We start from the raw sequence: 15,917 nt of genomic DNA, 5'->3' as shown, positions 1-15,917 counted from the left end.
CACACAAAGACTTCTTTAACATTCATGGATAAAAATCAAACCAAAAGTTTCATAAGAAATGAACAGTAGGCCTTTTCTCTCCTGATTGTTAAACTGGTATAACAGAACTGAAACTTGACTGTCTAGCAATATGGCCAGTGCATTTGGAAGATGAAGCTAGCATGTCAGAGAAAATCAGCATTTTTACAAGAAAGTGTAGATCTTTATATAACAGATGTCTTGTAAACATATTTTTGCAAGAAGGTTATGCTGATGAAAAGGGATGCATGCAATTTTTTTCTAAGCTTGTTTCTGTTACTGCCACATTACTCCTCCCTTAGCTCTCTCCTTCTCCTCTCCTCCAGTTCATGTACAGTTTTCTGGCTTGCAGTTCCTGCATAGGTATTTTTTGGAGATTCCTGCTGAGATGTGCCTGGAGGGAAACTGTAGCAAAATGGTTTTAGTTGGTTAGGTTTATTTTCCTAATAGGATGCTAAAAGACATTCTTAAGTTTATATAAAAGAACAGTGATGTTTTGTGCTACAAAACAGGATCTTGCAACTGGTAAATATACTTGTAAAATTGGCATTAGATATTAAAAAGTATTAATAGGGGAGAAAAAGTTAGCATTTATATTGCATTGTTTAATCTGTGAGTAAACTCTTTTTGCCTTGGGCAAGTACGTATGCTGAGGTTAATTATAGGAAAGAATTAGTATTCTTGGGTAAAGTATGCTGCATTTTATAGTTTATGGAATACCCTCTAAGGCATGAGCTAGTGTTAATTTGGTTGTTGGTGCTGACCTGAAAGAAGAGAAGAAGATCTGTTAGTAGCCCTTAATATTTTGCTCTAAAAATGGACTGAGAACTTTTAATTTCCCTCTTGAAGAAACTATTTATACTGTGACCAGTAAAGGTTTTGCCTTGCACATTATACTGTCAAGTGCCTGTTTCTCACCTTGATGTGTTTGATGCACAGCTTAACTGCAACCTTTTTCAATTTGTTTTTAGATGTATGATAAAAAATATGCTCACAAATCTGAAGCCTATTGTAAAACAAGTGGGAAATTGACATATGTAAAATTCCAGTTTCACTCCTAGTGATGAAAGTTTTGATGTGCTTTTTAAGTGATATTTCCTCAGAAATAACCATTTTAAGGATCAACATTATTAAATTTAATATAATTTATTGTTATGCTTTAATAATGTATTTGTCTGTTGAGAACTCACCGGTGTGAGCTTTCCTTCTCTCATGTTTATAAATGTGTCTGAATTTTCAGAATGGGGTCCTTTCATCTTTTACCTTTGTTAGATGCTAACTACATTATACATTATGAGCTTAAGCTGTACACAGCTCCATATGTGGAATAAGTGTAGAATATGTCCCTTTATATTTTTTTTGAAATTGCATTTCAATCTATGTGAAATGTTTTAGAAGAAGGTAGCATTAAGATTGTATGATAAGATTGCACAAAATAAAATATAGTTTATATTGCTTTCTCGTAGCCAATCTGCATGATTGTTGGCGTGGTTTTAACGGGAATTAAAAGCTTTGTGTGGCTGTTAATAAGTCACTTAGCTCTGAGCAAAGTTCTTTCTGATTATTTTTATTTATTAGCATCATTTGCAAAAAAGAAAAGTAGTATTTTCCATATGAATAAAGATCTAGTTTGAACTGAAATGCCTTATTTTTTGACTTTTTTTGGTCCCTCCCATTTTATTTGTCGTGTGAATATGTTTCCATTTGCTTGGACAGTTTTGGCTACCAGTATATAAGAAAGGTATGAAACTATTAGAGAGTGTCTGAAGGAGGGCAATGAATATGGTGAAGGGCCTTGAGGGGAAGCTGTGTGAGGAGCGGCTGAGGTCATTTGGGCTGTTCAGCCTGGAGGGGACTGAGGGGAGACCCCATTGCAGTTACAACTTCCTTGTGAGAGGAGAAGGAGGGGCAGACACTGATCTCTTCTCTGCAGTGACCAGTGACAGGACCTGAGGGAATGGCCTGAAGTTGTGTCAGGGGAGGTTTAGGTCGAATATCAGGAAAAGGTTTTTCACCCAGAGGGTGGTTGGGCACTGGAACAGGGTCCCCAGGGAAGTGGTCACAGCACCAAGTCTGACAGAGCTCAAGAAGAGTTTGGACAATTTTTTCAGGCACATGGTGTGACTCTTGGGGATGGTCCTGTGCAGGGACAGGAGTTGGACTTGGTGATCCTTGTGGGTTCCTCCCAACTCAGCTGATTTTGTGATTCTGTGATTCTGTGATTCTGTGACATGACTTGCATCATTGTAGAGCATGGCCAAGGAAGTGATAGCAATGTTTGCCCAAACTCTGTGAATCATGCCATCTCAGAAGTTGCAGCATCCTAGATTTAAAGCATCACACACTGCTTTTACAGTAGCAAGAATTCATTGGTTTCAACAAACTAAAAATACCTTGCTTTATTGGAATTTATTGGTTTAAAATGTTATGGGTTTGGTTTTTTGTTTTTTTTTTAAACTTATTGGCTGTTGTGAAAGCTTGGGCAGAGCAGCATTCTTTCCCTGAATATTTCACCAGCTACACATAAAGTGGAGGACCTGAAATGTTTTTGCACACACTGGCCCCATAAGAAGGTGAGACCTGCATGGCCTGGCCTGCGACACGTGAGGAGCAGCCACTGCTACCAGTGGAGCAGCTGCAGAAGGAGGTTTATTGTCAGTCCCTCATTCTTCCACTCCAGTCTGCTGGCTTTGTGGTTATCTAGACAGACTTAGCAGGGAACATTTAGGCAAGATGTTTCTTATTGTAGTGTGTGAAGTAGCTAAGCCAGAGAATTTCATTCATATAAGTTATATTCTTAGGGGGAAAAAAAAGGCTGTATTGAGATGCTTCTGACTAGACACAGATGGTCAGATGCACATCTATGCAGGTGAAAGGAAGGGGAAGGACCTGCATTTCCAGAGCCTGGGTAGACAAGGACCCTGTCAAATTTTGAGCATAGATGTTCCTACATCCCAGGTGAATTAGGCCTGGCATTTGTCTCAATTTCCGAAACATTTCAAAGCCCTTGTTATTGTATGGGAATCTTGGATGACAAAACTGTCAGTCCTGTGCAATCTGAAAGCATGAACGTGCATGTTATTTAGCTCTTTCTTGCATATCTGAGCTGTTCTTGCTAATTTGGGTTGGTTTGTTTGATTTTTTCCTCTGAGTGCCTGCTACTTTGTTTCTGATGTATCTGGGAAATAAAACCAGTACTGTGAAGAAGAAAAGTAATTTCCTAAAAGGCTTATCACCAGTGATAGTTGGCAAAGGTGGGTATCATTAGATATGGTCAGTCTCAAAAATTTCTTGTAGCATGACTGCTTTGTACCATACAAGACAGGGAATCAAACATATAGGCAAAAATGCCAGTTTAGAAATCAAAAGGTGAGAATTACATTTATTGTAAGTGCCACCAGCATCATAGCAGAAAATAATGCTGCTGCTATAGTTACAAAGAAATAAAGAGTATAAAAACAATAAAAAATAGGGATATAAATAATAGAAATTTATATGAAATATATAGTAATAAACAAAGTGGAGGAAGATGATGGTTTTTCTTATGGTATCTACCAACTGCTATCACTGGTAATGAAAAAAAGAAATACCTGCCCTGTATTTGGGAAGAAATCTTTCCTATTCTGTGTCTAGCCATTACTAAAAGATGCAAGAAAGTGAGTATATTTTTTTGAGTCCATAACAATCTGGTAAAAGCTTGGCTGGCATTTAAATTTTATGCTCGTGAGACCCAAATAATACTACTGGAAGTTAATAACACATTTTGAACTGTGAGTTTGCTATTGGAAAAGAAAAATTATTATTCTTTGCATAGAAAAGTGCACAGCTGTGTTTTCTGAGATTGGTTTGTCCACTTCTGAAAATAATAATATGGTATTTTGCCTTCTAGTTGCTCCAGTTCCTTGTACTAAGGAGACTAAACAGTTGAGTTTGATTTTTCAGAGAACGGGCTGGTTTAATTGAGATTGTGTAGTAAAATAGATCAGATTTGGTACAGAAACTTTCCTATAAGTTAGCAGTGTCTTTTGGCCTTTATCTTGTACCTTTTTTCCTTGAAACCCTCAAATGCTGTTGTCTTGACCATCTTGTTCGTTCAGGAGTCTTGGCTTCTCTGCAAGGTTACACTGCAAAATGCTTCTGGTATTTGAGGGAGGGAGAAAACACTGTGGTGTGTGTGTTTGTGCTGGAGAAAGGAAGGGAGACCAATGTATCTTAACATCAAGTACTGTACTTGGCATATTATTTTTTTCTGCTAAAGCTTTCTAATGTGCAAGATCATTAATATTAATTATTCTTTGATTTGTTTTATTTTTGTACTTGTGGTCTGTTAGCTTTTGGTGGGGGGTCTCACATGCAAAGACACCCTGATTACATGAAGACCTACTCTTTGTTGTTTCTCCCATGACCAACACCCCCCTTTTAGGCTGAAATGCCTTCAGTTTAGTTAGTGCCTGTAAACAGTTTATCTCTTGAACATTTGGACAGAAACTTGGCAACCAACATTTGATAGGACAAAAAAAGGAAAACAATTCAAACATCATTTCCCATTAGGAAGTAAAACATTGTTTGATGGGATGAAGCACAAGATTCCCAGAAGCCATACTACAGATAGAGTAAATCTGCACATAGGGTTATTTTGAAAATTAGAGACTTTATGAAATATATACTTGCTGTTTTTTAAAATTTTATAAACTAACCCTAAGTGCACAGCATGGCTTAGTTAGTTTATAAACTAACCCATCTGCACATCATGGCTTCCTCAGTGCACCCTGCCCGAGAGCAGGTGTGACCTGACCAAACCATTGTGGCCAAGGTGAGCAGCAGCCGAGGCCACGGTGCAAGATCTGAGCTCCTGAGCTGTGCAGAGAGAACTGGATGCACTGGGCACAGGGAGAGGGTTTCAAGACTAGAGAAAGAGCAGATATTCTGGGATCAAGGAATAAAGCCCACTATAAAGAGAAGTAAGAAGTCCAGAACATCTGGGAATGTTCCTACAGGTGCTAGTACCAATATTTACTATTAGGCCAGGTTTTGGTGTCAGAGAATCAAAACCAACACACATCTAGTCCTTTTTCCTGGTGTTTTTTCGTGGTTTTCCTATTCAAGACCAGGACTTTTGGCTGTGATAAGCAATTGAAAAGAACAGCCCCTGTGGACAGGTAAAACAGCAAGTTCTGTTTGTTCGTAACGTTGGTGCTCTGCAACTTGCAGCAAACACTTCTCCAGATCTATTCCATACTACTCTGCCTATAAATTAGACTGAGTTGATGAGAAATGTAGAAAGTGAGTGCAGGTGGTAGAAGAAACATAGGATCAGCAGAAGGCACATGGGCAGCTTGCAGCAAGAGCTTAAGTGGTGGTTGGATTAATCTACTGAAGTGAGGTGGCTGAACTAGGCAGTGGAGCAACACCCATCCTGGTTAGTGGTGGTCTCAATCTGCCACGTGGCTGCTTAAACATGGTCAGGCTTCAGTGTAAGAGGAGGGGAAGGGCACAGAGAGCATGGGATCAGGCCAGGCACTGTGCAGCTGTGTAAGGAAAGATAGCGGAGGTACAGCCTGGGACATGCACTGCAGGAGCTGCTGCGTTATGGCCAGGCAGGTCTGGTTCCAGTGAAAATGCTGCCAAAGTATTGCTTTTATAAATTCACCAAGTTCTAAAGGGATACCACTGAGCTCAGAAGGGGAGTGCAGCTTTACAGCCTTGAAAGTTTCCAGTAGGAATAGGGCTAAGAATAATGGCTGTGCCTAAGAGAATGACGGAGACCAAAACATTGGGAAGAGGTGCTCTCAGCATGCAGAACTTTGTTCTATATCTGAGCATTATGTGGGAATGACAACTGACTTTAGCAAATGAATTATTCTTCCATTATTGTTTTGCTATAAATACTACAGAAAAACAGCATTCAAGTGGGAAGAGCATGTAAAAATCAAGTAAGTAAATTTTAGAATTAAGTGGCTGCTGTTGGTGTAGGCCTTGAAAATTGTTAAAAAAACTTTCAGCTGAAGGCACAATGACTATAAAGTGCAACAAATATAAAAGTGAACATGTTTTATTCATATTTTAGAAGAATGTACACATAAACCTACAGGAAACAAGCATTACCAGCATGTCTGACAGGTACAGGGACAGGTCTGTGGCACAGAGAATGGCCCATGGGAATTGAAAGAAAAGATTTTTACTCTCACCTCTCATGTTCTGAATCCACTTTCCTGTCATGTCCTTCAATACAGACATTTTAAGCTTTAAAAGTAACCCTAATCCTACTGAACTTTGTAGGAATTTTGCTGGGAATTATGTTCCAGTGTCTTTGAGGGGTTGGACCTGAGCCTTGCAGATGCAAGTATAAAAACACTGCAAGTGAATAGCATAATTAGCTAATGCTTCAATAGTCTGAACCGTAATTTACCAAGTGTTTCCAAACATTTGATATTATTTATTTAATGCAGGTATCTATCTCTCTGCCACTTCAAGCAACCTTAGTTGGATATTAAGGGTCTAGCCTTCTTGTAAGTTCCTTGCCAATGACGGAGCTGTATATATGCTAATTTGTGCACCACAAAATCTGAAATGTTGTGCTACTGTTCCCCATCCCACCCTTTCCTTCCTGCTAGCCTTCATTCCTTCTGCCTTCTAGACTCCAGAAAGGCCACTGGTCTTTTGGTGCCAGTCCTAGTGGAGAGCTCTTGATTTGAGCTTGGTGTTTTCTTGACATTCAGCTTCTTCCTGCTCCTAAAGCAACGTAATGCATTTCCCAGGGATGGGGAACAGGGGGAAAGAAAGAGCAAGGTCCCACTCCTCCATTTTTTCCAGGTAAGAGTTTCAGTCCTGTCTGACATTCAAGGAGAAAGGTTCACTCAGTGCTCTTGGAAAAGGTCCATGACTGAGTGTCTTTTCCCAGAAACAGGTGAACAAAACTGTTGGGAGAGAATGTAATAAAAAAGGCCAGGAGTCTCTAGAAGACAAGGTTTGGGAGGCAGTGACTGGGGAGTGGGAAGGAAGATCCTGTTTTCCAAAACTGTGATGTCAAGCTCCTTGTGGACTATGGCAGAGAATGTCCTGATTGCCTTTGAATCAATATTGTTTCTCAGGACTAGAATTCGCTAAAACCCAAATCACCCAGGATTGGGAAGTGATCATGGAGGGGCCACAGTTAAAACATTATTTCCCACCATCGCCACTGCAAAATCTGTCTCTAAGCAGATCCAGGTTTGGGGACAAAAGCTGTGGAGCTGTGCTGTAGAGATTTAGAACACATTTCAAGGCACCCTTTCTGCTGAAAGGGACAGCACTTGCCTTTCTTTGCCTGGGGCAGCAGCACACAGGAGGCCGAAGAGCAGAGGTTTCACACTAAGGCATAACCCTTCTCATGGTTACAAATGGTTTAGGTTACATGAGTAAGTGCTGGTGTAAAGGAAAAGGAGATGAATTCAGGCTCTCAAAATACATTCTATGCTTCAGGTGAGGTATCAACAAGATTGTTATCCTAAAAATGAAATTCTTTCCCCTCTATGTGATTTAAAAAAAACAAAACAACAGACCAACACAAAAACCCAAACACCACCAACCCTATTACCAAAATCACTGCCTTAGCTTTCTTGCTGAAGTAACACAATTGAAAGTTATCCTGTTAGGCATCCGATGACTTCAGATCACATAGTTACTCTTAATCAAGCTTGTATTTGCCTAGTCTAAGCAATGTATTCACTAAATATTTAACTAGTTCATGGAACTATTCTCAAAGCTCAGTTTTGCTGAGTGTTAAAAGCTTGTAACACTGCTCATGACAATGTGATTCTGCACTCAGTGTTTAAGATTTTTTTTTTAAAGAGAGTCCTGAACTGAAATGCTTCTCAGCACATCTGTGAACATCTCTTCTCCCACCTCTTCTGGTTTTTTGTTAAACCAGAAGAAAGGTTTAAAAAGCCACCTTACTGGCTTTGGGGCCTGGTGGGCACCAAGTTGAACAAGAGCCAAGCAATGTGCCCTTGACACAAATAAGGTTAGTGGGCTACATGGACCTACCGCAGGGAGTCAAGTGAAGGGTCACAAAGATGATAAAGGTGTAAAGAAAAGGAGATGACTGGAGCATCTGTCCTGTGACAAAACACTGAGGGAGCTGGAACTATTCAGCCTGGAGAAGATAAGGCTCAGGGGGGTCTCATCATCTAGAAATACCTGAAGGGAAGGTGGAAGGAAAAGGGAGCCAGGCTCTTGTCACTGGGCACTGAAAGGACCAGAGGGAAGAGGCATAAATCGGAACAGAGGAGGTGTGTTACCTGAACATCAGGAAATGCTCTGTTTCTGTGAGGGTAACCAAGCACTGGCACAGGCTGCCCAGAGAGGCTGTAGAGTCTCTTTCCTTGGAGATATTCAAAAGCCATCTGGACACAGTTCTGGACAAAGTCCTAGACAACCAGGTCTAGCCATCCCCGCTTCAGCTGTGCCCCTTCCACCCTCAATGAACCTGTGAGAGTAGAATGAAGCCTCTGAAATACAAGGCAGAGTCCTGTTTTCTTGTCATCTTAGCTCCTGCCGAGACCAATGGGGCATATCCTGGTTATTGTAAATGGATAGCCACACACAGGAACACATCTCAGAATTTAACCTTCACCCTGTCAAAGGCTTTTTTTGCTACTGAAGAAAGAGCAATACAACAAGTAGTGAAAGGGAAAGGGAGAGTAAGCCTGACTGCTGTCACCTAACAATTCTAAGAGAACAGAAGATTAGTTTTACAAATACTGATTTTTTTTTCCAAACCTGTCTTAAAGTGGCTTATAAGACCTTAAAGTGATTTCTCTCCCTCCTCAATTCAGTGGCTAGGAGAGAGGTTCCTCTCAGCTCTCTTAATACCTTTCCCCAAGCGTCACTTTATTTCAGTGCTGGGCAGCTCTTAGGTAACAGTGTAAGAGCTTTGCCCTCTGCCTGCAGGAGAGGTGGTTCTGCACAGTCCCTCAGCAGAGGCCTTCAGCACAAAGGGAAGAGCTCACAGCAGCATTAAAGCAAATGCTGGCTTTAAAACCATTCTATGAAGCTCTGAGAAAGCATACATGTATTTACGGGAAGTTTTATGAAGGGTAGCAAAACTATAACCACAGTAAAGGAGTGATTAGTGGATGTCAGCTGTCACCAGCCACTGTCAAGGTTACTGAGGCCACAGAGACAGGAAAGCACCTGATCTATTACAGGAATTAAAGAAATGGGGGGCAAATTGTTGTTAAATAAGGGCTGCTGGGTCCTTAACAAATCCAGTGGCTACAGCAGTGTGTGGCTGGGAATGCAAGGCTTGCAGCAATGCTCTGAATGAACAGGAATAAGAATGGATGTCCTTGGCTCCACACCTGACCATTGCTATGGCCATAGCCAACACGTGAATTGAAAGAGAAAAAAAAAAAAATCCACAAACCCCTGTATTGAAAAATCCACCTATCAGCAATTCAATTCAATCACCAAGATTTAAATTAACATAAAACTACTTCTTGAGGAAATAAATATTCTCTTCTTCTTGTGCAGCCTATTAACAGCCCAGCTATCCGATTAAACAAAGGGCTAATACAACCAACTACTGTAAAGCAATAGCATTAGGACTGCTTGTACGCTTCTCATTCTGTTACCAGTTAGTACAGACAACAGGTTACAGAAAGATCTTACAAAATTCAAATTGACTCATTGCTATGCATCAAGAGGCTTCTAGGAATAACAGATAAAAACATGATTTATTACACTGTAAAAAACTAGATTCAGAACAAGCAAGTGCAGAATATGGTACATGATTTATTTTTTCTGTATATTACATATTGTTAAATTTCATTGACAAACCCAAAACTTCCATAATTTTTCCTTTACCTGCTTAAGCCAAGCAATTTATTTTGTTCTACAGGATAGAACAAAATAGCTTCCTGGAGAATTGATCATCTGATTAACTTGGCAGAAGGTGCTCCAGCTCAGACTGACTGTCAATGTTTCCCGTAGTTTGTCAGGTTAGAACCTCAGCTGGTAGTGTTCTGCCACTGTACCAGTCTAGAAATAAGCAACTCCATTCTCATTAAATTTCAATAATGTTTTCTTCTTAGAAGATGAATTAATGCAGTTGCATTTGTAGACATTCCATATAAATGAAGGCTATAGCTACCATCAGAAAGATTTCCAGTAGCCCCAGATTGGTGTCATGAGTTCTGCAGGATGTGCTAAGATAGGTTATATGTTTAATAAAGTCCTTAAGAAAAATAAATATTTTTGAATAATGTATGTACAAAAATTGGTTGTGTTCCTTCATTCATATAGGTTCAACAGCAGATATAACCAGCTATATTTTATTCACTAGCTCACAATAATTAATGCCACCTTTGTAATGATGTAGTAAGAGTCTAAGAGAATATTGGCCTATTCTTTATAATAGTGCAAATTATATGGAGGTGTTTTGAAAGCCATGGCTTCTAGAAAGAAGGATTAACAAAAAAACCCCTCCTTTGGTCCCTGCGAGAGTAGGTTAATTCTTCCATGAAATTTTCAAAACTCCCCTACATAATTTTAACCAACTATTAAGGCGTCAAAAGCATGGATTTAAAGTTGAGATTAAAGTGGCCTTTCTTGGACATGAAAAAAAGTCCACTGGAGATTTCCTGACAAAGAAATTTTCTTAATGTTTCTCCTTCTCCTCCTCTCTATTCTGCACAAAAGCAATACACCAAATAAACCTCTCTGATAATCCCCCCCATATATTTTTTTAAACTACAATAAAACATTACACTTAAATATATTGCACAAAAAGCATAACATATCCTGCCTGACTCTTCACAAAAATGGCCACAAACACAGGAGAACAGCTACTGAACATCTCAAAATTTGAAGAGATCAATGAAATGCTGAGGAGATACTGGCATGAGACAGGTGTTTGGATCACTGGCTGTGCAGGGGTGTCCTGTATCCTGAAAAATGAAGGAGAAAAATAAGTAAGTTCTCTTTCCATATTCAGTCTCCCCTCACCCCCAAGTAAAGGAAAAGAAAAAAAAAACAAAAAACAAAAAAAGAACAATTCTCTCCTTCTACCAAAACCAGAACCCGAGTTGGAGCCCTTGAAAAAGTATCATCTTCCTTATCCATTATTTTTTGATAAGCATAACAAAAAGGCAAAAAGGCACCTGCTTTGTTGAACCTAAATTGTTGTTTTAATCAAAGCCTGACATCAGCTATTGCTTTGGGGGAAAATGACCCCCTTGCTTTGAAAATGATGGGCAGCAGATACTTCCTCAAAAAACCTGAGCAGTTTGAATTTTTGAATTCCCAGTCTTAGAAGCTTTTCTACCTTATTATGTTTTTCCCCTAATATCTTTCTTTTCCTACCTTTTCCACAAGTGAAATGAAAGCAGTGCCTTAAAAGAGAAGTTGGCACCTAGGCAAATTAGGAGTTGAGAAGTTAGACAGGATGCAAAGGCTTTTTGCAAATTCACTAAGCCTGCAGTGCTATCTTTCCTCTTACAGAAAACTGACCTCAGCAGAACTGTCTGATTATTTAAGATTCAAATTCCTCTTTGAAAAAAAAAAGGTTTTGCACTTTATTAGAACCCCCTAAATGAGGGAAATGCAGAGGTGTAATGAGAAGAAGTTCCCAGACAGTTCAATTGAGAAGTTAAACAGCTTGGTCAGTGTTGTAAGGCTCAGAAGCGTCCTCACCAGGCTTTAAGGAGTTTCTCTCCCTTTTCCAGTAATGTTGATGAACTCACCATGTGAGGCAAGAAAACTAGATAAATACATGGCCAATTGATCACAGATTACTGTGGTCTTCATTGCTTTTGTTTCCATAGGAAGTGAAATTACATGCAGTTCAGTTAATAGAAGGAAAGAATCTCTAAGGGCTTTTTTTCTCATTGCCACATTCCCACCCAAAGTCTTTGCAGCACCAAAGTACACCAGGTGAAACACATTCTAAATACTGTTCAGCTTTTCCAGTGAAATTTGTTACTCAATAGATTTATTATCTGTGTTTTTCCATTAAGTCTATAGAGGACTACATGAATATACCATGTGGTGTCAACCCCTTCCCACTTTTTTTAATAATTGCTTTAACATCACCTGAGAAACAGTTGTTAGGTTCATGACATAGAGGGAAAAACAAACACACACATGAAAAAAGAGACCCAGGTAGAACTGCCTATTAGGGGAATCTGCAGATGAGGAAGAACAAATGACCAAGACCAAAACCAGCAGTGTTAAACTTAACACCTTCATCTTGAGATGACATCTGCAAGGAAGAGCTGCACCACACCAGAAAACACTCTTAAAGGTAGTTGCTAATGGACTATTATCTTCTCTACCCATTGCCATGTCAATGTCATGTCATTACTTTCCTAGTTTCCAGGAAAAAACACCATCAGAATTGTAATTCTGGGAAGCAAGGTAGGTAGGGTTTATCCTCGTTTAGTACTAATTTATACTCCTGAATATTTTAGACTGAGATTGTAACATCCTATCTGCTTTCTTTGCACATCATTACAAAAACACTCTTGAAAGCTCTGCCCAGGCGGGAATTACAGGTACAACAAACATCTCAAAGATCACTTATTGGTGTTTTTAGTAATTGAAAACAACAAGTTTTACAGTGAAAAAGGTGACGAATAATCATAATTTCCCTGTAATTGAGTATTCCTCCTTTCAAGAGAAATATATTTTCATTGCATTTATATTAAATAAAGTGTTAAATCCTACTGATTTCAAGGTATCAAAGCTAAAGCAGACTTCTTTTAAAATAAGAAGAGAATTTCCCAGGAGGAGTGTTTACTGGCAAATGTAGTTGTTTCCCTCAAAATTTAGCATAGCTAGACATTAAGAAGCACTGTATAAGTATTCTCACCATTTCTTCATTCAGAAGGCAACAATATAATTGCTTCCCTTGACTATCCCAAGTCACATGCAGCCTGTTTTGTAGAATTTCTTTTCAGAGAGATTCTCCATAAAAGTAAATATGACTACAGCATTCCAAGTGCAATAAAATCAATTCTAGTACCTCCATATGAAAGTTATCTGAGGTACATGTTACTCTTTTCAGATTTAAGTACTGAATTAAATACATAAGGAGTGCAGAAAACAGTTTATATTAACACTGAGTGCAGAGAAACCTATTTCTTAGCAAAATCTGGCTGATCTCTAACACCTATGCTCATTAGAAATTGAATTATGATTCCTAGTTTAAATGGCTTTAAGAGGGAATATGGCAATAATAAAAGACAAAATGATGAAAAACTGAGATGGGAATTCATTACTACCTTTATCTAAAAGGCAACAAGAAACAAAACTATTCCTGCTGCTAAACTGACGTGCAGAAACAAAAATCAAAACAAAGAGCATCAGATGATTAGAAAGGAACACATTATTTACTTCAACATTACAGAACAGTCAGCAATGAAAACAGATGAGACAGGAAATACCTGGAGTAACAAAGCAAGGTGGTAGTCCTTTGAGATCGTGAAGGAAGCAGGAAGGAGAGCCGTAAAGTAAAAGAAGCAGAGTTAAGGTTTATTTAAGCAAAGGTTCATAAGCCATTTAGAAAAAAATCTTTTATTCTTGTGGCATATCACAAGCAGCTTTGTGAGAACCAGAATCAGCACAAGTCCCAAGAAGACTAAAACCAAGTGTTATGCAAAGGGCTTACACTGTTTTCATAAAGCCCTGGAAACTGAAAGAAGAAAAGGTATTTCAGCTTCTGTGGCCATGTCTGAGATAACTGAAGAGTGCTACTAAGTAAGCTTAAGAAAAAAGAACCTGCCAGAATTGCAATGGTGCCTAGTGGAACAGAAGAAATAGTATACACAAAAGCATCACACAATAATTAGTCATTACTTTTGCACTACTGAAATTATGTGTTTTTCTCAGTTTCATCATGGACAAATCCTTTAACAAGAAGTCATTTTTGAAAACAGATATTCAATATGAAAATTTTCTTATGACTCCCTCCTAACACAGAAGAGTACAAAAGCCACTGTACTTCCAACAAAGAACTTAGGAGACTCCTATGTACTATATATAAATTTACTTTGGTCACAGATCTTAGACAAGTACAGGAATACAAATGCCTCTTCCTGAAAAGCTCAAAGACTTGTTAAAAATCCCTTATGCTTATTATAGCATACTAAAAAAGTGAGAAGTCATTTCCCTACTTCAACAGTTCAATAGCTAATTCGATTCAGCAGCCATCAGTCCCTTCTTTTGCAAGGCCTTCTTTGAAAAGAACACAAAACAAGAGGGCTCTAAGAATTTCCTGTGTGTAGCCCTCTCATGTTGCGAGCAATTAAATTATATTATCAGTTTCATAAACTGCTGAAAATTCTTCTCATCACTAGCTAGGCCTAGTGCTTTGGGACTATTTCAGACCCTTGTGGCTTTGGTTCTTAGAAACTCTTAACTCTCAGCACACTTACTCAAAACTACAATTTACTTGCACCGTGGATGTCCCTTAGTGTAAAACATTTCCCTAAGCAGTCTCATGCTTATGCACCACTTCTCTGTCTCCAAAACCAATTTATGGAGAGCAGTCACATTCCTTGTTAGCTTTAACACAGCTGAGTTAAGAGAAACTAATCATTCCTAGTTCTTCTTCATGCCCTGATCACTTTAGCACTTTTTTCTCTGCAACTATTCCAATGTCTTGCTTTGTTCTTTAATGAGGGAAGAAAAATAAAAATAGATGCCCTATGAAGAAGTTCAGCTATGCCTGAAGTTCTTCTGAATGCCCTTGGAAACAAAAGTTGCCTGACTTCAGAATTATACTATTAAAAGAAGAAACAAAAGTTTTACATATTATCAGCTATCTGAAGAATACAGTGCTTCCATTTGTTTCAAGATTCAAACACTTGCTACTTTCCCTCGATAAAATAACTGATTTATCTTTTAAAATTTGGATTTGGTGGAAGTGTTTTTGTTGGCTTTTTGCTTTGGTTTTTTTGGGGTTTTTCTTGCTATGCATTACAGATACAATTGTATGTCAAGCACTCACATATATATATTTAATTTAACAATCTTTCTAATCACTGAGTGACCAGCACTACTTGACCCACATTGCCCTGTAAAAAGAGGGACAGTATTTCAGATCAAAAATTAACCTGCCCCTGCAAATAAAGGTCCCAATTATGCATAAATCAATTAATTTAACAATCTATTTCAGCCTGATCATCATTTATTTTAAGACAGAGACAAGGCTTATTAGACGCCAAGACTAGAGAAGGAACACTGCAGTGTAGGGTCACAGAATGATCAGGTCAGGAGCACCTCAGGAGGTCTCCAGCCCAGCCTCCTGCTCAAGGCAGGCTAAGCTGTGAGATCAGACCAGGCTGCTCTGAGCTTTTTCAGTCAGTTCCTGATCACATCCAAGGATGGAAGCTGCATCAGCTCTATGGTCAAACTGTTCCCTTGCTTGGCTGTCCTCATGGCAGGCTCTTCTGTCCCTCTGAAGCAGTCTTCTCCAGCCACTCCTCACAGGGCAAGTCCTCCAGCCTCCCTGATTATATGACCCTCACCTGAACTTCCTCCAGTTTACCAGTATCTTCTTTGTACTGGAGGCCTCACTGGATGCAGTATCCCAGATGGTCTAATGAGTGCAGCATGAAAAGGGATAATGGCTTTCCTCAACATGCTGACTGTGCTCTTGTTAAAACAGCTGATCCCAAACACCTGCTCCAGTATTTTTGTGCAGAAGCACACAACTAATCTGTAACTGCACTGTAACTTTAAGACCTGCCCAAATCTCTAGGATGAGGCAGTCAGCACCAGAATAGTGATCTAGGAGGTACTGCTCATCAAGCCAAAGTACCTTTAGAACTTCCTGTGCTGTGTTTCAAAGAATTTAAAAGTCCAAGACAAGCCCTATTATTCCAGCAGTAGATTGGAACAGGTGTTTTATCACCTCG

At 39.1% G+C, this 15,917-nt stretch overlaps 1 protein-coding gene across 5 annotated transcripts in view; it reads right to left on the bottom strand.

Annotated features, from left to right (window-relative positions):
• Positions 1-9,772: 9,772 nt before the first annotated feature.
• FBXO25 (F-box protein 25) overlaps positions 9,773-15,917 on the bottom strand; it is a 30,581-nt gene continuing 24,436 nt past the window's right edge. For 3 of the 5 annotated variants that reach the window (XM_048298119.1, XM_048298120.1, XM_048298122.1), the window contains one exon: positions 9,773-10,946. In XM_048298119.1, coding sequence (XP_048154076.1) covers positions 10,857-10,946 — 90 coding nt within the window. In that variant the 3' untranslated portion in view covers positions 9,773-10,856. Of the gene's footprint in view, positions 10,947-13,442; positions 13,470-15,917 lie in introns of all 5 variants that reach the window. The other 2 variants (XM_048298117.1, XM_048298118.1) reach the window with 1 other exon arrangement.

Source organism: Corvus hawaiiensis, chromosome 3 (genome assembly GCF_020740725.1).
Source record: "Corvus hawaiiensis isolate bCorHaw1 chromosome 3, bCorHaw1.pri.cur, whole genome shotgun sequence".
Classification (NCBI taxonomy): Eukaryota; Metazoa; Chordata; class Aves; order Passeriformes; family Corvidae; genus Corvus; species Corvus hawaiiensis.
This window is presented reverse-complemented; position numbering and strand designations above follow the sequence as displayed.